General features: G+C 37.7%; 2 protein-coding genes across 3 annotated transcripts; one reads left to right on the top strand and one right to left on the bottom strand.

Annotated features, from left to right (window-relative positions):
• Nucleotides 1-240: 240 nt before the first annotated feature.
• mmrn2b (multimerin 2b) lies at nucleotides 241-9,056 on the bottom strand. The gene is given in 10 exon segments (XM_059531614.1): nucleotides 241-1,273; nucleotides 1,445-2,933; nucleotides 3,032-3,450; nucleotides 4,140-4,241; nucleotides 4,924-5,004; nucleotides 5,172-5,278; nucleotides 5,354-5,476; nucleotides 8,419-8,674; nucleotides 8,677-8,725; nucleotides 8,727-9,056. Coding segments are annotated over 10 exon segments (3,375 nt in total). The 3' UTR covers nucleotides 241-854.
• Nucleotides 9,057-13,274: 4,218 nt separating this feature from the next.
• On the top strand, nucleotides 13,275-21,259 carry sncgb (synuclein, gamma b (breast cancer-specific protein 1)). Of its 2 annotated transcripts, XM_059532294.1 has the most exons (6): nucleotides 13,275-13,678; nucleotides 16,728-16,769; nucleotides 16,858-16,985; nucleotides 17,267-17,284; nucleotides 19,267-19,311; nucleotides 19,869-21,259. In XM_059532294.1, the coding sequence occupies exons 1-6, from the start codon at nucleotides 13,558-13,560 to the stop codon at nucleotides 19,875-19,877; spliced, it is 363 nt and encodes a 120-aa protein (XP_059388277.1). In that variant the 5' UTR covers nucleotides 13,275-13,557; the 3' UTR covers nucleotides 19,878-21,259. The 2 variants fall into 2 exon arrangements, with proteins under 2 accessions (XP_059388277.1, XP_059388278.1); XM_059532295.1 differs by lacking the exon at nucleotides 17,267-17,284 and having other exon boundaries at nucleotides 13,285-13,678.
• Nucleotides 21,260-23,231: the final 1,972 nt, after the last annotated feature.

The raw sequence follows: 23,231 nt of genomic DNA, 5'->3' as shown, positions 1-23,231 counted from the left end.
TTATTGGGGTGCATTTAAATATGTTGCTGTAGCAGTCTGAGAAATATAAATCATACAGGTATAAAACTCTTTGCTTTGCATTGAAGATTCAGATCTCCCATTGCTTGTGTCTTTTCTAAATGTTTGGGCTGCAGTTGTCCTCAAGCCTATTCTGTCGATTGCAACCATGCCAGTTACCTTGTAAAATCATATTTGAACTAATTTAAGCTCATGTGTCTAGAGAAATGACTACACAATATATTTGTTTTAATTGTTTAATATGTAAGGAAACGAAAACTGAATAATATGAACTTTGAATTAATTGTGCACATCACCTGGTTTTAAGAGAGGTGCCTTATGTTTACCAAGAAAAGCTGTTCTGTACACAGAATTAGTCCAATGTATAAATTAAGTAAATTACCTTATTTTAGTACACAATCATTATGGTTTTTTTTTCTTCTTGATTGACATTTGCGTTGAATGTGATCAAACTGAATGCAGGAATTGCTGGATGTCCATTTTTTTAATCTATAGAGTTTCCCTCACTATTGGTACCTTTTCATATTGCCACAGGAACTTGTTTCCATTTATTCCTTGCTTTATTATTAGATCCTCCACATTTTAAAGGTCAACAGAAGGGCTGGTGGTATCTAAGTAATTCTGTTATATAACTGGCTCCCCTTTATTTCTTTAACTTACGATGTTTCTCAGTATTATTCCAGAATCAGTTACAATACATAATATTTCAACAAGTTCTTCTTGCACCTTCAAGAAGAGGATGCATGCATACAAAATACAGCATGTCTGGCAGTGACGCACAAGTGCGTCAGACTCAGACGTATCCTCCCATGCTTTTGTCATTTACCCAGTTCTCTTCACAGCATGTCCTTGCGCTCTGTAATAAAGAGCAATATTCCAGACAGTGTGTTGTCCCCAGGCTGCGCTTTCCGTAATGATCCATGCATCAATTCTAATGTAACTGTCTCCCCTTGCCGAAGCTCCAGCAGCTCAGCTCGGCTCACTGGTCCCATTTTCTTCCCTTGTTCCTGTCTGAGAGAGGCCACTGGAACTCCGCTGCGCTTTAATACAGCCAATGAAAGGCCTCTCTCAAAATCTAAGTTGACAAAAAAAAGATAGAATCCAGTCTCTGGGGCCTGGAACACCCCTGATGTAGGATTAAAAGTACCACCATAGTTTACAGATACATTTTTTGATGTGAGCTCTCCATTAGGTCCTCTTCTGTAGTCCAGGGTTGTAATGAACACTACAGGGGAATGTGGTAACCAAGCATGTTCTGGAGGTAAAAAAGGGAAATTCAGTTAGAGGGAAAATGCTTTGTCATGATGTAGTTTTAGTGTTGTCCACTGAGGGGCAGTGTTGTATGTACATTAAGCAGGTCTCAGTTTCAAATACCTTCATGTTCAAAATGAATGGCAAATGAAATAACTATAGTAAGATCTCTTACCTCTTTCACTGTATCTTTTGCTTCGTTCACTGGAAGACTTTTCTTTTTCGATCTGGTCTTCTTGCTTTAAACTCCCCCTTCTTCTCTTTCCTTCTTTTTTTCTCACCAGTCTCCAAACTTCATGTAGATTCAGGTTTCTAGTTGAGCTGATCAGTTCTTCTGTATTACTGAACAGTTTTTGAAACATTCTCAAATGATCCTCTAGGTTCTGACGTAGGGATGCTATATCTGCCTGCAGTTCTATAACAGAACCACCAGATGGCGCAGTGCAGTTTCCACAGCGTTCTTCCAGCATGGCTATTCTACCTGCTAATTGCTCCACCTCTTTTCCCAGACTCCAGAAGTCACTTACTGAATAATCAACATCCTCCTCTCCAGTTGAAGTGTCTGGTAAAGAGGACTGGTAACTTTCAGGCCCCCTCACTTGGTTATTTGTACCAGTCCCCTCTAAGTATGCCACTGGGTCATCGCTGTTCATCTCATCCCCATCGGGTTGCTTTCTCGAAAGGGAAGCCAGAATAGTATCATGTGTCTTAATCTTTTGCTGCATCACATCCATTTTCTGTAAAAGATCTGGGATACTGAGCTCTTTCTTTTGGTTATGTGACCAGTGTGTGAATTCCAGGACCTCCTCTCCGAGTAGCACTTCCAGTACTTCAGAGTGGCGTATGGCATCGCTCAGGAGGGAAGAGAAGGTGGCTGATAGGCCTTGAATATCATTCGCCTTGTCCTTGTCCCGCTGCCTCAGGCCTCGGATCTCCTGCTGGCTGTCCAGGAGTGAAGCCTGTAGCTGGGACATGCTGTCTTGAAGACTCCTGCTTCTGCCCTGCTCAAAGGCCAATGACTCCTTTATGCTCAGCAGGCCATGATGGAGATCCTCCATTTCCGTGACCTGATTCCTTTCTAGATCTGTCTCTTCAAGTGCAAGCTGGTTCAGTTTGGCTAACTGTGTCACATTAACCACCTCCAGCTCCAACCTAGCTAGTGCACTGCCAATCGACTTGCAGCTACAGGCCTGCTCTGCAACTGCTGAATCATTTTTTTGCAGTTGTTGATAGATGTTATCCAGGTCAAGCTCAATTTCTCTCAACTGACCCTCGTGTGCACTTAGGTTAGCTGTAAGCTCACCAATGCTGTTGAGCACCCTGACACGAGTAGCCTCCACCTCCAGACCAGTCTCTGAAAAGTGGACCTCAGTTCGTTGTTTGACCTCCTCTAGGCTCTGTTCAAGGTCCAGTTGGTCTCTTTGGAGTGCCCGGACCACTTCATCAGATTCCTTCGAAGTCTCAGACAAGCTGCTGAGCTTCGCAGAGTTACTTTGTGCCTTCTCTTCTAGTCGATTGATGGCCTCCCACATTCCTGACTCCTGTGTTGGCTGGCCTCCACTCGGATTGACAAACTCAGCACGTTCTCTCTGCAGTGCCCCTTCCAGCTTCTTCTGACCAAGTCTCACCTCCTCAACTAGTTCAGTAAGAGACTGGAGATTCACCTGTTGGTATAACACAAGATAAATATTAAATTATGCACTTGTTTTATGTGTTAGTGTTTTTGAGTAATCATTTCAAGTAGTCCTAGTGAATAGATAACCTGTGCATTCTGACTTTGACTGATCTGGTCATCCATTTCTTCCTTCAGTTTTGTTAGGTTGTGTTTATGCAGTTCTTGCTGAACCTGAAAGGCCCTCTCAAACTGGTCTTTCTGTGCATCCAATTGGGTTTTCATTTGACTGATCTGGATATGGCTGTACTCTAGTCTTTTCTCGATAGGTCCGCTATGATCTTCACCTCTGGTCATGGCCCTATGTTCTTCCTGTTCCATCCGCAACTGCTGCAAATCCTGAGACAATGCTTCCACCTCACTGGACAGATGTGTCAGTGTTTGATTGAAGCTTTCCAGCACTGGTTGAAGCTGACTCATCATAGTTGACATTAACTGATGCATCGACAGCAGAATGGATGAATCAAGGAATGGCAAAGGCTGAGGGGTAGGGATCCCTTCTCTAGCACCTGGAATATTTAAAACACAACGGAATGAAATTAGTCCTATGCATTGTGTTGTGGAGATTTCGTTTTGTCACGCATTACTGGGCCACCAATGCAGTGTATATATCAGCATATTGATTCCTCACACAGCTACAGAAATAGCTTTAAATCGCTGAGCTCATGCAGTCAGTCTCCCTGCCAGAACCCTAGTCTCTAGAGGATATCACTATGCCTGACGGGCCCTGCATGAGCTTTTATGTTGTTTTCATCAGGAATTACCCTTTCCTTACAGGCCTCCTAAACAAACACATCTCACTATGTCACTGAATATCTGACTTAAAACAGCAAATGCATTTTTGATGGATGTTCCTTTAAAGACTATTTGCATTTAAACTGAATGAGCTCAGTGGTTATACATAACATTTTCTTTAAATGAGGCTTGACTCCAGGAGAAGCTATAAACCTCTTTACAATCATCTATTCTATGACTCATCTTGAGCTTGTAGTTCACTGATGACTTTTTGCCCTGTCTCCTTCCGTCCATGGGTGATTACATCACGGTGGAGTTTGTTTATTGAAAAGAGCGGATATCTTCCAGAAGACATCATTGTTTAAGTAGTCAAGCCATTCACTTCTGAATGGTGAAATCTCACATGCCTACTGTAATGTGTCAAGTCTAAATGTTCTTCCTGCATGCTGATTTTGCAGCTTACCAACAGTACTCTGGTTTGGTGAATAACCATGAATAGGAGCCTCCTGTATGGGTTTGTCAACCCATTTTGTATCTTCCAACTGGTCAGTCCCCATCTTACCTCCTAAAGAAGAACAAACACGTTTAGTTTTTTCAGGGAGAATGTGGGAAGGAAGTTAACCAGAACATTTTGGGTTTGAGGGTAAATATTTGGCCCACGCATATGCCCAGTTGAGAGGGGTTATTTTAGAAGATTACAGTGCTTAAAATAATTCACAAATGTTATATTTAATGACCCAACATATTATGAAACCAAATAGAATTTTTTTACTAACAATGTTTTGTTTTTTGTTTATATATATATATATATATATATATTTATTATATATATATTATATATATATATATATATATATAGTATGAGACTTAAAATATTTGGCACACATAAGACACATAAGACATAAACAAACAAATCAACTAAAATATTACATTGAGAGCAAAGGATGGCTTCTGGAAAAAAATGTTCTGCCATCAAAATATTCACTTGCCAGATATTTTGGATATGTGGAAAACATAACTTTAAGTTGTTGTTATTTTTAAAAAAATGATTGTTTGCTTTTGCGTGCTTGCATAGGACTCTGCTTCTCCAGCTATCCATTGCCAGCTGACTCTCTCTTTCCTGTTGAAGGACTCACTGAACCAAAGGCCTGCAGGATATTTCCTCTGTTTGTCAGAAAGGTTGTTTTAAAAAAGCACCCTTGCAGAAAAGGAAAGGTATGAAAGGTTAAAGGTAAAACCAGCCTTGCCCAAAACAACAGACTTGCCTGAGCTGCCATTGTCATTAATATCAGACTTTAAAGCAAGCGTCTCATTCTCTGGAGCTCTGTCTGGAAAAGATAGACAAAGAGGAAGCAACAGATGGTTCACAAATGGACTACTCAACTGATGTTTTCCTTTGAAGTGGCCAAAGAGCAACACACATATTCCTAACATTCCTATGTGTACATCTGTGTAAAATGACATTGAAATTGATCGTATTTGCATGTGATGTTACCTTTTTCCAAGCAGTTGTGTCCTCCATAACCTGGGCAACACATCCAGTGTATAGAGGAGAGTGCTATCTGCTTCTGCTTGTATACAGGTCGTGAGGACTGCCTATACCCAATGATCACCATCATCAACATCCAGTAAGCAAAGCACAGTAGAAACCTATGATCTGAGGTTTATGTGACTCACATGATGATTTGACAGTCAGGAGCTCCATCAGAGCAGGGGTTCACAGATTTCTCAGTCTGAGTCTCCGTAGTGCAGAGTACGGCTGTGGTGACCATACGGTGATTTACATACGCACACCAGTTTCTGGCAGGAGACAGAAGGTTTGGGAAGATAAAACATAGAATAAAAGAAGAAAGACAAGGGTAAAGTGAAAGTTGAGAGCAGAGATTACAAGCAATCACAGACTGATGAAGATATATGCTTTTTTCTTCCTATTGTACGCTTCCCAACATGCACAGGGCTAGATATAATCGCTGAGCAAACGGTTTTATGTCCTTCCATTGGCAACTTCATGATGTTTGTTTTTAACTTTCTGTTGTATCAGAGAGAATCTGATGAGCCCACATTGATTACGATGTCTACACATCCTCAATCTTATTTTGGCAAGTCTGTGCTTTTCTGTGGTGTAGTATTTCATAAACATACAGTAAAGTACACAAAGTATATTTTGTGAAAAATGACCAAGTTAGAGAAGTTTGTTAAGTGGCAACTCTTCTCAATTGCTCAATAGCATTAATAATCAATAGCAGTTTTGTAATAGCATTGTAGTGGCCTCATTTCCCAACAGTGATGAATGCTATAATTGCTGATTATGTATAAACTGTGTGCTGTTCTCATTTTGAACATTATATAAGAGCTGACTGAAAAATACGTAAACAGGATTTTCCATGTCAGTTCTCTTTCTTTCTGCTGCATGTCTGCGGTTTCATGCACAGTTTATTCCTCTCAAATGACTTGGATGCTTTTCTTAGAGGCATGGGTTTCTGCATATGCATCCACATTCCACGTTTTTATTGTGTTTCTATGGGAAATATGATGCATTTCTAAACTCTGTGGCGTTCCTGTATTTTCAGCATACCGTGTCAAAGGATCAGCGTTTTGAAGTGAAGTGAAGTGAAGTGAAGTGACATTCAGCCAAGTATTGTGACCCATACTCAGAATTTGTGCTCTGCATTTAACCCATCCGAAATGCACACACACACAGAGCAGTGAACACACACACACACTGTGAGCACACACCCGGAGCAGTGGGCAGCCATTTATGCTGCGGCGCCCGGGGAGCAGTTGGGGGTTCGATGCCTTGCTCAAGGGCACCTAAGTCGTGGTATTGAAGGTGGAGAGAGAACTGTACATGCACTCCCCCCACCCACAATTCCTGCCGGCCCGGGGCTCGAACTCACAACCTTTCGATTGGGAGTCCGACTCTCTAACCATTAGGCCACGACTTCCCCAAAGTCGTTTTGAGATGGCTTGTCAAGTTAAAAAAACTTGAACTTTTAAAACGTTTCTATTCTTTTCTTGCTGTTTTCAAATGCAAGAACACGTCCTGTATGAACGACCCCTTACTCATGCTTTTTCTACTGACCTTCCTTTGTGCATCCACTGCAGAAACAAAGAGATTAGATAGCGGTGGGCTGTCCTGTTTCCTCTTGTTGCCACCTTGAACCATATAGTCCCTTTGTCCAGTAAAACCTCAGCCCCTATTCACAGACTGATTCGGTCATAGTTTGGCTGAATGCTGTCCTATCTGCTGCTTTACGGCTTTATCATTAATCTGTCTCCATGTACCCACATCTGCACATTCTTCATCAGTCTACCTTTCTTTCATCTTTGCCTGTCTTTTATCTCTTTTATTTTCCTTTAAACACCTACACACTTTTGATTAGCACTCCTCCTATGTCTTTTCTGGACACAGCTGTTGCTCATATTCTTTTGTTCTGGTCCAGACTTAAAGGTAAATGCCCTTGAAAACTGCTGTAGGGGTACCTTTCCTCTGCCTCACTTTTATGGTGTACTGAGCATGCTCAGTCTGGTCTAATTCCTCTCTCATTGAATCTCATCCTCAAGAAATCAGCATACAGAGTTAATGTGTGTGTTACCAAGACCAAAACATCAGCTAACACATTTAAGAGAGCTGAATAGAAGTGGACAGCTAAACATTTGCATGCATATATTGGATTTCACGCTGACTTGGAACTCATTCACTCTAATACTTTCCTACCAATTTGTTCAGATTAGATCACTGAAGCTCTAACATGTATTTTCATTGTAAGGTTACTGTAATCAAGCCTCCCGGGCAAATTCATTTCAGAACAAAGGGAGAATGCAATGGACTTAAGCCAGGGTTAATGGCATATTTAATATTGAAACTAATGAAAACAAGACTGTGTGGGATACATGTACAGTCTGTTCAGTGGGTTGTATTGTTGTATACTGTAGTGTTGGTTATTTAGCCAAATAAATAAATGAATATTATTCCAGAGCACATATGAGACCAGTCACACATGACAAAATATTTGAAAAGGTTTAATCGTAAATGCTTGAAATAAATTGTCTATATATGAATTACACCTCTATATATGAATTACAAAACAGAATTTAAATTATCTGAAAAAAAATGCATTTTATAATTAAGAATTTCTTACAAAAATTACTATTATTTTTATACTATATGATTTTAATAAAGTTTTAGATTTATTTATTTTTTTTAACTATTTGTTTATTTATTATTATTATTATTTTCATGAATAGGTTGGTCCAGACAGAGAAAGAAAAGTATGCCAGGATGCACCTCATTAAGCTGAAAAAAATATTACATTTGTGATCTCAAGTAGACGCTTGGCTGCTTTGATTTGGAAAAAAAAAATTATATTAAATTGTGATTTATTCAATTTTGATTTATAACCGCTTTTGTTCACCATCCTTTCTATTTTAATTTGAGTTAAAGTTGTTTCATAGTTTTGACTGTAGTATTATTCAACAATGTGGTAAGTAATAATAATACAATTTCTGTTCCTGATGTCTGAGTAGTAGTGTAAAAGAAGAAAACAAGGTTTATGAATATTAGAGATGACCTTAAGTCAAACAGGACAGATAGATTAACAAATTTACAAATACAACAAATATATTCTTCACACCTTTTTTTATCACTAATGTCAAATGAAATATTCTCACCCGACTCACGCACAATTTAATATACAGATATCAATAGACATGGTTTGAAATAATATGTCAATTTGACTCACCCTCTCTGTGCAGATGGATGTACAGTCTCTCTTGAGGGGGATGCTGAGTTTTGAGGTTTGCCCTCTGAAGGCTTCGGCATGCCGTGATGTTCATGTGGCAAGGGTAGGTGAGCTGTCCTAAAGGTGGCAGAAATTTGCTGTGCCCTTCCTCCAGTCCCAGCAGTCTCTTCTTCCTCCACGTCAGGGTCCCTGGCCCTCACCTCACTGTGGCAGCTCAGAGAGTTCAGCACGGCCAACAGCAGCAGAGGCAGAGTACGGCCCATCTTGTTTCCAGAGGTACTGAAAGTTTTCCTCCAGATGGCAGTTTTTAAAACTAACCGTAAACAATCCTGGAAACTCCCCACCCCTCTCTCCTCTCTCTCTCTCTCTCTCTTTCCAAACCAGCCGGTATCCTCACCAGCATGCCTCTCTCCCCACCCTCTCAGTTCCCACTCCCCCTCACTCTCCCTGGACAGTATCAACACCCTCCAACAATAGGAGGAAATCTGCTGCTCGTTACCAACCTTAAACCCATGCAATGCGCTACTTGCAAAGTTACATCTCCCTTTCACACTCAAGCTCACACATTGCAGTCTCAAGCATGATGCTTGTTTACAAGAAAATGAATTTTTAGTTTTATACTCAGTTTGGAGTTTCATGTGTATACTTTTTTTTATTCAAATCCTTGACCTTGTCATTGTTAGCGCCATGCTCTACCAGTCAATGTTAATTCCTTTTACTTATTTAGTCTTTGGTTTATACGCTAAACAATAAAGTTCAATTCATTCAAATCAGTTACTGCTTTAGGTGTAATGAACTAACAGTGAACAAAAACGATGAGCAAATTAACTAATAATCAGCTCAAATGTTCATCCATTGAACTTCATTTTTAAAGCACTACTTAAGGTTGTCATGCGTTGGTGAGACAAAGGCACGTTCAAACAAAAAATAATAATTATAAAGATAACTATATTAGCGTCCACACCAATGCATGATTACATTCTGTTTATTATAAATATATTGACTGCAATTGTCATCTGTCACTTTAAATACTCCAGCTCTTTAAAGCCCGACGGATTCTGATTGCTGTCAATGTTTTTATCGTTCATCAGTTGGAAAAACAGTGAACAAGTCTTAAAAGAACCATTATTTTCCTAGTGTAAAGAACGTTTTAATAATCTAAGAACTTTTTTCCAATGTTATAAACCTTTTGAGCAATGGAAAGATTCCAGGGATATTATATACTATATTTGCATAGATCCCATAGATGGCAATAAAGAAACTTTATTTTTAAGCGTGAATTTCATATTTCTGGCTCAAAAATTGTTTGCATAAGAAAAAAAAAAATGAAATAGATGTTAGTGCAGCCATATATGTGCAATGGTTCCAGTCCAGAGATTGTCTGCAGTGATAAATGACTAGAGTTTTTATAACACACAAGAGCCCTTGTTCTTAGCGCTGACCCCGTTCTGTAAACCATGCCTCCCAAACTCCATTTTTGGAGCAGACATCAGCTGCTCTTTCTCAGTCTGGAGTGAAAACATCCCACCTACCAAGAGGTCGCACTAGAATTAGACTGCTTGAGGTGGGGGTTTACACAGAGAGAATGAGTTACTGTCAAACTAAGAAGGCATTTTCTCTGTGGTGTGGTGGTCCTCTCTGGCTTCATGTCTGCGCTTGACTGCCTCAACTGTGCGCAGCTCAGCTGTGACAACAAACATGGGCTCTCCTGGGTCTCCACTCCAAGCCCAGCAACCAGCGCTCGGCCTGTGCTTCACAACGTGGCTTCCTTCACTCTGACCACAGACTTCCTGTCTGTTCAAATCAGTTAGGCTGACTCAACCTTGACCAGAAAAGGGTGTTTGCTTACTTAAGAGTAGGGGGATGATATGATCTACTTTTATTATATAATAAATATTTTTGGATGTTAAGATAAGAGGGGCTTTTAGTATACATTTAAAATACATTTACATTTTGAAGGGTTGCTGGGGTATATTTGTAGCAATAGCCAACAATACATTGTATGGGTCAAAATTATCAAGTGATCTTTTATGCCAAAAATCATAGGATATTAAGCTAAGATCATGGTCCATGAAGATATTTTGTATATGTTCTATTGTAAATATATAAAAACTGAATTTTTGGTTGGTAAGATCAAGAACTTTAAATAGCTGTATCTCAGCCAAAAATTGTCCTATCCTAGCATACCATGCATCAATGGAAAGCTTATTTATTCGCTTTTAGCTTTCAGGTATAAAACTATAAAAAAATGTGCTGGTTTTGTGGTCCAGGGTCACATATGTGAGGACACATTTTAGCTGGAAACTACGTACTTTAACAAAAAAGTGTCAAATGGCTGAGCAATAGCTGGTTGGTATTGTTTTTTTTTTTGTGCTTAATTTCACTAATGAGTAGATTCACATGGAATCTACAAAGGCAGAACTCTGTAAAAAAATGTTTGGGAGATTTACAGAATTAAAGGGTTAGTTCACCCAAAAGTGAAATACTCTCCCTCATGTCGTCCCAAACCCTGTAAGACCTTTGTGCATCTTTGGAACACAAATTAAGATATTAAACGTAGTAAGGACAATTTTTAAATAGTCCATGTGACATCAGTGGTTCAACCGTTATATTATGAACCTACGAGAATATTTTTGTGTGCAAAGAAAACAAAAATATCTTTATTCAACCATTTCTTCTCTTCCATGTCAGTCTTTGATGCACGTTCACGACAGTACCTTAACGCATTATACACATTATTTTTGTTTTCTTCGAGGACAAAAAGTTTACTCGTAGCTTCATAAAATTATGGTTGAACCATAGATGTTACATGGACTACTTTAACAATGTCCTTGCTACAAATTAAGCACGATATCAACCCACATTTATTCAGACTCGGTCCTTTCATTTGCTTTTAGTTGTAAGTGTGATCAGTGCCTGATGTCAAATCAATTCCAATGGGAAATCCCAGCATGAAGAAAAACACAGTGTATGATTACCATTAAAGCATGTTCTGACTGGCATGTGTTTGTTTGCAGTAGAGGAACAGAGAACATCTGGTGTATTCACCTGCAAAACACTAGCAGGAAGGTGAGATGCATTCGGATGTATTTCTGTGTGATATTTTTGTACCGTGTTTCTCTGTTTAATCTCTGATCCTTTGAGCTCTTCTGACAGCGCGATATCAGCTTATTCTCAGCTCTCTGTTATGTCATGCTGGCAGAATAACTGTTTAGATATAGACTACACAGCAGTCTACAGCCTGATAAATGCTTAGTTCTCTGCACGTTTATGTTAAGTACTGACAATCATTTCCCAGTTGGTGAGATAGCAGCACCACTTGTAATATGAATCCTTGTTTACCTCTTTCTTTACTATGTGCTTTTCCAATCAGTTGTAATCTTAGTGTTTTTGTTATTTTCATGTCATGAATTCATATATGTGTTGCATGTCATTCCATATCAGACTGGTAACTGCTGTAGAATGTCATGCTTGGGCCAGAGTATGTCATTCATTCATAGCCTGTAAACTCTTTAATCCCGAATGGAAACAGCTGACCATGTGACGTACAGTGGAGTGGGAGAGCGGCCCTGTCAGATCCCATCAGAGATTACTGCTCTCCGGCCTCAGTGCTCCTTCACAGCTTCTGTGTCAGTCATCATCCTGTGATCCTTAACCAATCCACAGCCACCAGGTGGGTTGGTATTTGTTATCCTCAGCCAATCAGATTGCATCACACCATATAATTCTTGCTGAGTTGTGACTTTCAGCTGACAGTTCAAAATATTTTTAGCATGGAAGTAAGGAATGATTCAGCTGTTTTTGTTTGAATTGGGTTTTTTTTTTTTTTTTTTTTTACATTCCGATTTGCAGGTCTAAAACAAAAACAACATAGTACACACCCAAAACTTTGATATTAACTCTATATATGTCAACAGGAACATTATATCCTCATAATAAAGATAAATATAAATCTATCATATTCAATTAACATGCTATATATCTATATAATTTAATATGTCCTCTTAATTAAAAAAATTAAGGTGTGTGTGTAATAAAATATAAAAATATAAATGTATATTACACTGTATTAACACTTTATGTAAGAAAGAATATTGTTGTTTAAATAAAAAGTGTGTTTGTACACATATTTATGTATGTAAAATAAAATAATAAAATACAAATATTAAAATATTAACATACAGTATACTTTATATTAAAATGCATATTACATCAATATTTTACTATTATGTGTGTGTGTGTGTGTGTGTGATAGTAATACATTATATGAATGTATGTAATAAAATGTTCAAATAAAAATGTATATTAGTTTACAATTTACATCATATTAATACAAAAACCTCATAAAGATAAATATATGCTATGCTGTATTAACATGCTATACATTTAATTTACATAATATATTTAATAGTGTGTGTGTATAAAATACAAATATATTTCATTAGATACAAATTAAATACTGCTTTATTGCAAATCTATAATATACACTAAACATGATATTATATACATATTACACAAATATATTTTTACTGCTGTTATGGTAATTTTCTTCATTAACTATTGTATTAGTAAAGTGTATATTTTCATTGGACAGATAAGAATGGTTGTACAAATAAATTTTTCAAATTAGTTCCCAAAAATAAAGGAATAAACAACCAGGCTTTGAGGGAGGACGTGTGTCCCCAAGGTGCAAGAGCATGGCAATAATTGTAAGAAGCATCTGGTTGTAATGCACTGCTGGCTAGAGCGTAATAAATATGTAATCAGTCTGTTCGACATTGCTGTGAGAGGCAGTGCGCGTGTGTGTGTGTGTGTGTGTGTGTGGAGGGGCTGTGGGTGGGGGCTGTAGCCGCAACACGACTTAAATGCACTGCAGCATCCAGCAGGTTCTGTCTCTCTGCATCCTGTTCTCTTGCGCCTGCTCGCTGTTCTCTGTCTCTCTCTCTCTCTCGCTCGCTCTCATTCCACTGCTGTCCGTCCAGAGTGTCCGTGCATCCATCTGTCCCAGCACAGAATCTCTCTCTGTATTCCTCTCTCCTGCCATCTGAAATTTTCAGCATATAGACAGAAACCCTCAACCCTTGCAAATTTTACCAGGCCCAGTTCATCTGCAGAGCACCGTCATATTCAACGTCCAGGATGGATGTTCTAATGAAAGGATTCTCCATGGCCAAGGAAGGAGTGGTGGCCGCCGCTGAGAAAACTAAAGCTGGAGTTGAAGAGGCAGCTCTCAGGACCAAAGAAGGGGTTATGTATGTAGGTAAGTGCAGATGTTTGCAGCTAGTCTCTCTCCATATGTGTGTGTGTATGTGTGTGTATCCCACACAGGGTAAAAATAATAAAATAATGCAGCACTGACAGTGGTAATAATAGCTGTGTTCTATAAAGGTCTCTGCAATTATTCCCAATAGATGTAATGCAGATGTGATGGATGAGTCTGCATTTCATTAGTGTGTGTGTGTGTGTGTGTGTGTGGAGAAAAAGGAGGGTCTCATTGAGGTTGTATTCTAGTCGGCTGAGGGGTTGTGAGAGTGTAGATGGAAGCAGCTGCGAATCTGAGATACACAACTGATAAAAAAAAAAAAATGCTGCAAAAATGGAGCAGGGAGTGAAACCTAGGGTGTGGTGAAATTTAAAGTTTTGGGAGTGCAGACCTGAACTGGAAATAGTAAAAGCTAAAAAACAAAAAAACAAAAAAAAACAATAAGATGTGGGTGCACTAATATTTCAAATGAATTTCATAATTTAATAAAGAATTTTTTTTTTTTTTACTCAATACACTATGATGCATGTCTTATACAATATTGCACAATTTAATTGAATTAAGTCCAACATGCTCACACTATTAACAATGTAACAACTAGTAATTTGTAACAAAAATGTGTGCAGTTAATAATTAATTATGTATGCATAAAAGTGCATTGTGCACTACTTTTAGGCAAAGATGTGTTTTTTGTTTTTTTTTTACTCTTTTTGACACTTATTTCCTGCATGCATTCATGTGCATGTGAATAAGCTATTTACCTGTTATGTACCTGTCCAATACAATATAATTCCAACTTCATCAACTAACATTCTGCACACTATTCCGTCCTGCACGCATTATAATTTGTTGTTTATGTGCATGTGAATGAGAGAGAAAGTAAGGTGGGCATATAGAGCGGATCAGCTGAGCACTGCAGCATTTACTCCCTCCCTCTCTGCGCTCCCCATCTTCCATGCGTGTGTTCCGTTGCAGCAGGATTTGCCTGGTTGTGAGTGGACTGTGATGACTAACCCTCACCATCCCCCAACGCCACCACAGAAAGAGAGAGAGTTGGGGAAATGAGGTGCAGTGCTCAAGTGTTATGTCACAGGCTTGCAGCCCCATAGCGTCTGCTTATGCTCATCAGCACAGAAATGAACAGATGGCGTAGCGAGAACATGACTGAAATACAAACTACAAACAGTTCAACACGAAACCATGACTATGTAGTATTCAGTGCATTCCCACCTGGATAGACACACCATAGAGTGTTCAAGAAAACACTTGAAACTTTCTCCCCTTGATGTTGTTTTCATCACCTATAACCTGACAGTGTTAATCTCACCTAATCCAATCAGATCAACAATCAACCCAGCATGCATTTGGATGATGTGATGTCATCTTTGTAAGCACTTTTCCACCAAGGTCACCTGTGCTGAGGCCACAGGCCCGCGAATCTGCTCTCGTTCTAGTGCATGTATTGTCAGGGGGCTTCAGAGTGCTCAAATGGCATTATGTGCACTAGAGCATGTAGTCATTACTCAAGTTGATTGTTACAAAATCAGGTTCCTTATTCTCCATTCGAGAGTGTCAAAGCTACTGCATTTGATACTGTGAATGGCCTTGAATGATCCAGAACTGTATGTTCTGAAGATGCATTGTCGTCATCATCACTGTATGACGCAGTGGAGATCTCCTCAGCTGAAAGTGTTGGTGTAAACGCTTAATATAAGATACACTTTGCCGAAATATAAAGAGATCTCCTTTAAGGCACATACAGAAAAAAACGCAGGAGAGCAGATGTGCTCAGTCATGCAGAAACGATTCAAAAACTGAGCTTTCGCATAAACAACATGGAGAAAGAAGAGAAGTCTAAGAATTGAAATGGACGGAATAATGCTTATGCATCAATGAAAGACGTAGAGTAATACGGAAGCAGTTTGCTTCTAAATATTACATGACCTATGTGATGAATTTTTAAATGCTTGATGAGAGCAAGACTGGCATGTGTGTGATAGAATGATATTGAGGGCAGATGTAGCTAAGACTGACAGACAAACTCTTTGAAGCGTAGTGTCATTGCCTGTTAATGAAGCATTTGAAGTGGTGCTGTATTTTTTTTATTTGCATAGATCTGTATAGTCCTTTATCATCTGTGAACAGAGAAGTAAGCAGGTTTAAATGATGAGATTTGACTGCTATCAAGACTTAACTCCTGACATTTTGGTCACTGAGACACAGAGAAAAAAAAAAGTCTAAATGTGACTGTTTATTCAGTAAATGTTACTTTTTATTCAGTAATTAGCATTTTGCATACACTACCATTTGGGATCAGTCTTTTTTATTATTCTTTTTTTTAAGAATGTTATTCAGCAAAAACATTTACATGTTTAGAAATTGACAGTAAAGACTTCTTACACAGTTAAAAAAATTTTTAAGAAATGCTGTTCTTTCAATCCATCTATTCATTAACCCCCCCCCCCCCCCCCCAAAAAAAAAAAGAAGAAAGAAAAAAAAACTCAGGGTTTCCACAAATTTATAATTTTCAACTTTTAGAATAACACAAAATGTTTCTTGACACTGGAGTAATGTTTGCTGAATTCAACTTTGCCACCACAATAATAAATAGCATTTTAAAATATATAAAAATATAGTTTAAACTGTAATAATATTACAATATTTTAATAATATTTCATAATATTACTGTTTTTGTCTCAAAGTCTCAAGTATGTTGCATGTTTTTTTAAATCGGTTGTGTGTAGCTACTTTATTATTATTATATCATTGTTAATATTTATTCTGTTATACATTTTTCGATTCTGTTTTCACATGATCTCTACTCTAGTATGTACAGTAAACTATCCAGCGTTCATTAAATAAATGCTGTTCTGAAAACACTGCCTATTGTTAGGCTATGACCATATCAATGTAAAATTTACATATTTCACGTTGACTCAGAATAGCCGCTTGTCTTTGCCTCTAATTATATAGAACTTAATCTGGTGTTTTTATACCAATCCGCAATTTTCTGAAGAACATTTCATGCTTATTTCTCATATGCCAGGTAACAAGACAAAGGAGGGAGTGGTGTCAGGAGTAAACACAGGTGAGAAATATATAAACATGAATAGAATAGAAAAACTGAGAAATGGGAAGTCTTTTATATTTACTTTCTGTAATATCGATCCTCACAGTTGCCCATAGGACCACTGACCATGCGAATATTGTCGGTGAGACAGCGGTAGGCAGCACTAATGAAGCTGGACAGAAGACGGTAGAGGGGCTGGAGAACGTGGCAGCATCGACCGGCCTGGTCAACCCGGTGAGATCTCCACTACACTAGATGTCGCCCTTTCCCCGAAGTCAAATTAAATTCACATCTCTTAAATACCATATTGAATCTTTCTTGTGTATTGCATTTTAAAACACTTTTAAATTACTTAAGACTAGCCTAAGGGATCTATGTCTGTTCTCAGATAACCACAAACTCGACATCTATTTGATTATACTGCATTAAACTGTGTATTTACTGTATAAATACTGGTATTTTGTGTCTAACATAATCTGTTTGTTTTTCCCTGTTTACAATTGTGCTGTTATCAGGATGAGGCTTTATATGAGGTGCTTGTTAAATGGGGTTGGGAATGGTTGATTTGGTTGTAAAGAGAAATGCTAGTGTATAGCCTGTGAACATGGCATATGCAGTATACTCCATGCTGCATATGAGACTGGGCTTTAACTTGAACTGACTGCTGTATCACATCGAACTGATGGGGAGAATGTGCACAACCATCCATATAACAGCAGAGTTCAGTTACCTTTATTCTATCCCCCCTGGAGTCATACTCTTCATTGTGCATAATGAGAAAGAATGGCTGCATTAATAACCTCCTTGATTACTCGAATTCACATCAGTTTCCATCATGTTAATGAGCTAATATTGTTAGTGTTTAGTAATTCGCTGGGATAAAAATTACCCACATAATTGGTAATATTTTTGTGTTATTATTTATTGTATTTTTAATTATTATTTTAGTTTATATTTGAGTCATTTTTGTGTTTCTTAACATATTTAATTTTCTTAACATATTTAATATTTATTTTCATTTTACTTTTAGCAATTTTAGTACTTGAACCTAAACTTATTTAATTTCAGTTAGTAGCCAAGACAATACTTCTATTTTTTTAAGTTTAAGATTTTCATGTAATATTTATATTTTACTTTATTTCAGCTTCGTTTGAATTAACTCATAATAGTTTTAAGTAATAATAACAACACTGGAGATGCACTTAATGAAATGCAGTGATCTTTAGTCACTTGACAGCACAATTATGTTAACATCAAGAAAAGTAAATCTTTTCTATTAACACACGTGAGGGTGACTTGAATGACAGATGACAGACAGATGACAGATCTGTCCTCATATTTACCTGTCTCTCATTCCCATTGCATCAACTAACAACCTGGGATCTTTACCGTAATAATAACTCATCTTCTACCAGAGCATATTTTCTGGCAGGACAGGACAGATACAATAAAATGATGTGATTCATCAAGTAAATGACTCTAAACAGTTTTCACATCATCAGAAAGCTTATCAGTGGCAGAGAGCTATTGCACTCTGCATTTTCAACTGCTCATGGATGCATGTTTTCCTTGCACAATATACTTGTTACTTGCTGTTATAAAAATAAAAAATAAATCTTAATAATACTACTCATTCTGAATGATTTGACATTGTGCATGTAGGAATAATGGCTTATGGCTTACCTAGAACCAAAGTTTGGCCTTCAGTACATCATCCAAAGCATGTATTAATATCTATGTATTAATATGCATAGGTCCCTAAAATACTGTATAGGAGTCGTTTTAATTTTCATAGTTAAATGGCTGATGGTAACTCATTTTAACAGTGAATACAGATAGCAATTATGCTTTAAAATCAACATAAATATAAAAACTCCCGATTTATGTAAAAGTTCCTGTTCTTTTTGTGTATGATTCATGGGTGCACTCTACTTCAAGTACATAAGCTGTTTGTCAAGTACAAAAGCTGAGTCACTCATGAAAAAAATGCACTTGAAAAAAACCTTTTTTTTTTCAAATGTAAGATCACAATATCCTGTTGAAATGCCTGTTTCATTTTGAAATATGTTAGATTATGAAAGTAAACTAGGTTGCAAACAGCATTTTATGCTGATTTAGATTTAGTTGGGGATGTAAAGAGGAAAGAGATTAGTTTAAGACTGTTTTGAGGCAGGAAGTCCTTTGAGGAGGACATAGAGTCTGGTCCTGACAGTGACTCAGCAGAAGAGCTCAGCACAGCTGCACAGCAGAGACAGAGACAGAAGAAGATGTGCCTGCCAGCTGCATTCACCATGACCATCGTTTACATCCCTCGCTCGCTTCCTGCATCTGAAGAGACCGTGTCTGAGAGGCCCGTGGCTGTGCTGCATCCCTGCATGTCTGAATGGATATTTTTTTAGTATGGCTGTTTAACATGACAAAAGCTGTCCATGTGAAGATTCACTGATGAATGCCAGATGGATCTTAAGCAGAAAGCAGCTGTCTCTTGGATGTTAACAGTGTCTGTATTTCACAGGGTGACTTCTCTCATGGGGGCATGGAAGGAGGAGACGGTGGAGAGGTGAGAAAAAGGACTTTCCATGAAAACAGTGAACTTTGGTCTCCCATTATTTCCTTTTTTTCTTTTTTTTTTGAAGCATTAGAGAGACAAATTTGATTATTCTGTAATAAAAAAACAACAACAACTTAGATATGTTGATAAACTTATTTGTATCAAAAAAGAAAAAAACAGCATAGCATACAATAAAAGATACACATAAAAATTCTCCCCATGCATATACAGCAAAAGTTTGGGGTATTTTATGCTCACGAAGGCTGCATTTAAAATACTGTAAATATTTTATATTGTTATTTAAAATTTGTTAATATTTAAAAGAGGAATCTTTTGTAACATTACAAATGTCTTTACTGTCACTTTTTTAATTGCATGTATTAATACTGAATACAATTATTAATTTAAATAATAATAATAAAATCCTACATAAATACATACTAAGGCAATAAGATTGTGAACTCTCTTCTTGGAAAGTGTCCAAGGCATCTGCATCTGCGTAGATGTGAATACCATGATTAAACCATATATGAAATGACTTAATCTGTGTTCTTTCTGTTCATCAGGGTTATTAGTCCAGAGGCCTGAAGCTGAAACGGTCCCCTCTCTTCCCTCTGAGTTTCTGCTCCAAAGCCTCACCCCTTCCAGACTCCAGATGTTACCAATATTTTTTTGTGACTGTATGGAAAACCAGAGTTGAAAAAGACTTTCCCTGAGCCCTGTAGCCGTTAGATGTGTGACGCTTCTCCTCCTTTCCATCTGTGGTGTCCTCATGCTGTTCTCTAGTGTTACTGTCATTCCTCTTCCCATCCACACCTCACCTAAAACACACACACACTCATACATTCACAAAAGTTGAAGCCCAGAGGCTGATTTCAGAGGTTGAGGTGGTCTTTTAGGATCATGGCTGGGGAACAAAAAAAAGAAATCCGCATGACCAGTAATGTAAGAAAAGCAATACATTTCATTTCATCAGGGCATGTAGCAAAGTGCGTCTGGATTTTCGTGAGATCATAGCCATGTTTCAATTTATTTAGTCTTGAAAATGCTGCAATGTACGCAATGACAAGTTGTCTGTACATTAAGAGATACATTACATTCCTTTAGTTCAGTATGTGTGCAGAATAGAGTTACTGTGTGCTTGACCAATAGACTTATCGTGTGATTTGTTAGAGTAAGAACAAATATGTTTATTCACAAAATGTAAACATAGATACTGTAAAACAAAAAAAACAATTATTCGTATTGATGTAGCTGTGCTAGACTTGCATTTCTTCATTAGCTTAAACACATGAGGTCTTGTTCCAGTTGGGACAAGGATTTTCAATGTTATAGGAAGAGATCCAATCTTCACACATCCTGTTTTGTCCTGATTTTGTCGCGATGCATGTGAAGTCGGTGTGCGATCATGAATTTGTGATGCTCGCAGTGTAAAAGCAATACCATACCACAGCTCCATTGCAAAGTCTGTCAGTGGTATGTTCTGTAGCACTGTCCTATGCTGATTGTAGGCACTGTGTTTTACCTGGGGAATGCTAAGAAATGTAGATCTGACTGTCTTCATCTTCATTTAGCCTTGCCATCATGGCCACCCAAACCCCATCCCTGTCCTGTCACTCAGATCCACCCCAGGCTTGTGTCTACTGTAGGTAACTAGGACAAAGCTATCAAACATTGCAGTTTTTTCTTTCTTTGAAGCCACAAAAAACTGAAGACTGCATGTTGCCTTATCAGCACCCCTGTATTCACTTACACACACGCTCACACACACATACACATATAAGATGATCAAAACACTCTTCTCAAGCCTTTTTCTTTGAGCCTTTCTAACTGAAACACACACAAACGCATACACACACACAAACAAATGTCCCACATACCTTTAATGTTGGCATCAAAGCAGGCAAGCTGGTTTTATAAACTGTATAAGTGAAATAAAGTTTTGTTGAAATCTAAACTGCTGTGTCAAGTTTGATTTTGCGAGCAGTATTTTGTATGCACCACAAAATACACTCAGGAATTTCACTAAGCTAAATTGCACAATTCATTACGAAGAAACAGGAAAGTAACACATTAAATTAAACATAGAGTTTCAAAGTAGAGCACGAAATAGATTATTGGAGTCTTTACAGGAAAATACTATTTTATTAAAAAAACTAAGTTGTGTTATGGAGCACAAATAGCCTGTAGTATGTGGAACTATCTATAGGGGGCAGTAATTAACAGCTATATATTTTTGACAATAAAAGAGCAAGGCTTTATTTTGGGGGCCAAAATGGCGTTTTATTGATTGGTTGATTGATTTTCTCCTAGTTTGGAAAAGTTCAACCAAGCTTTCTTTATGATGGCAATACAACATGAAGGGGAATAAATTGCAACTTATGTTTTTACAACTTACTTCTACAGGATCTGCAGTGCTCAACAAACATCAAGCCGAAACACATTCACACAGGCCCCAATAATTATCCACCACTCCTTACTTCACCCAAAAATCTGCCCATAAATTACTCACCTCAAGTCATCCTAGGTGTATATGTCTTTCTTCTTTTTAGAAGAATCCAGTCAGAGTTATCTAAAAATGTCTTTGATCTCTCAAGCTGTCTTGTATCTTACAGTACAAACACTACGTCTGAGGGGGTTCTTCTTGAACTTCAATGTCTTGTTTTAGCAATTTAATGAATTTAAGGCACTTAGTGGGTATTGCAGTGCATCAGTCGAATAAATCCTCAACAAAAAGTGTTAATAAAAAAAGTCATCAAAGATGTAGATTTTTTTTTCTTTATCAGAGCAGATTTGGAGAAATTTAGCATTACATCACTTGCTCACCAATGAGAATGGTGTACTACAGTGAATGCGTGCCGTCAGAACAAGTATCCAAACAGCTGATAAAAACGTCACAATAATCCACAAGTAACCCATGACTCCAGTCCTTCAGTTAACATCTTGTTAAGCAAAACGTGTGTTTGAAAAAAAAAAAGATTAATAAATCTATTGTTAACACTTCATTAAAGGGATAGTTCACCAAAAAATTACAATTATGTCAGTAATTACTCTCATGATGCCCCAAACCAGTAAGACCTTCATTCATCTTCAGAACACAAATTAAGATTTTTTTATGAAATCCTAGAGCTTTCTGACCCTGCATAGACAGCAACACAACTGACACGTTCAAGGCAAAGAAAGGTAGTAAGGACATTGTTAAAATAGTCCATGTGACATTAAAAGTGGTTCAACTGTAATTTTATGAAGCTACAAGAATACTTTGTTTTTGTGCGCAAAGTTCTCTTCTGTGTCATTCTCATCATTTTGGGTGAACTATCCTTTTAACTTTTAACTTTGACTAAAATGGAGAGTCATCAATCCATAATACTGCTTTCTTCAGAGAGAAATCAAATCAAGAGAGAAATATGCAAAGATCAAGCACTGTTTATAAGTGAGAAAAAAAACCTTCAAAGGACAACAGGGGTTGGCTTTTTTTTTTTAAACTGGAAGCAGTATTATGGATAGAAAACTTTTGGCCAGAACCATTGGATTTCTTTAAATACATGTTGCTTATCACTTCACAAGATGCTAATTGATGGGCTGGAGTTTTAGGAAAGGTAGCATTTATATCAAGTATCTCGGAGAAGCTGTACATGAAGAACAAAAATCTGATTTCTAGCACATGTGGCTCAAGATCACTCATTTGGATGAGTAACAATGGTAAAAATGCCTACAGCTTGACTAATTTTGGGACATAAATTCTTCGGCTGCTTCCTTCATGACTCACGCAACCCTGTTTTCACCCAAACAACAATTCGCCAACAGTGAAAGCTTGTATTTCCAGTTGTATTGTCTGTGGTGCCATGCCCTGTTTATAGTACAAACACTATGTCTGAGGGGATTCTTCTTGAACTTCAATGTCTTGTTTTAGCAATTTAATGAACTTT

Source organism: Carassius carassius, chromosome 40, assembly GCF_963082965.1.
Source record: "Carassius carassius chromosome 40, fCarCar2.1, whole genome shotgun sequence".
Classification (NCBI taxonomy): Eukaryota; Metazoa; Chordata; class Actinopteri; order Cypriniformes; family Cyprinidae; genus Carassius; species Carassius carassius.
The sequence above is the reverse complement of the archived record's forward strand: the minus strand, read 5'-3'. Positions and strand labels throughout refer to the sequence as shown.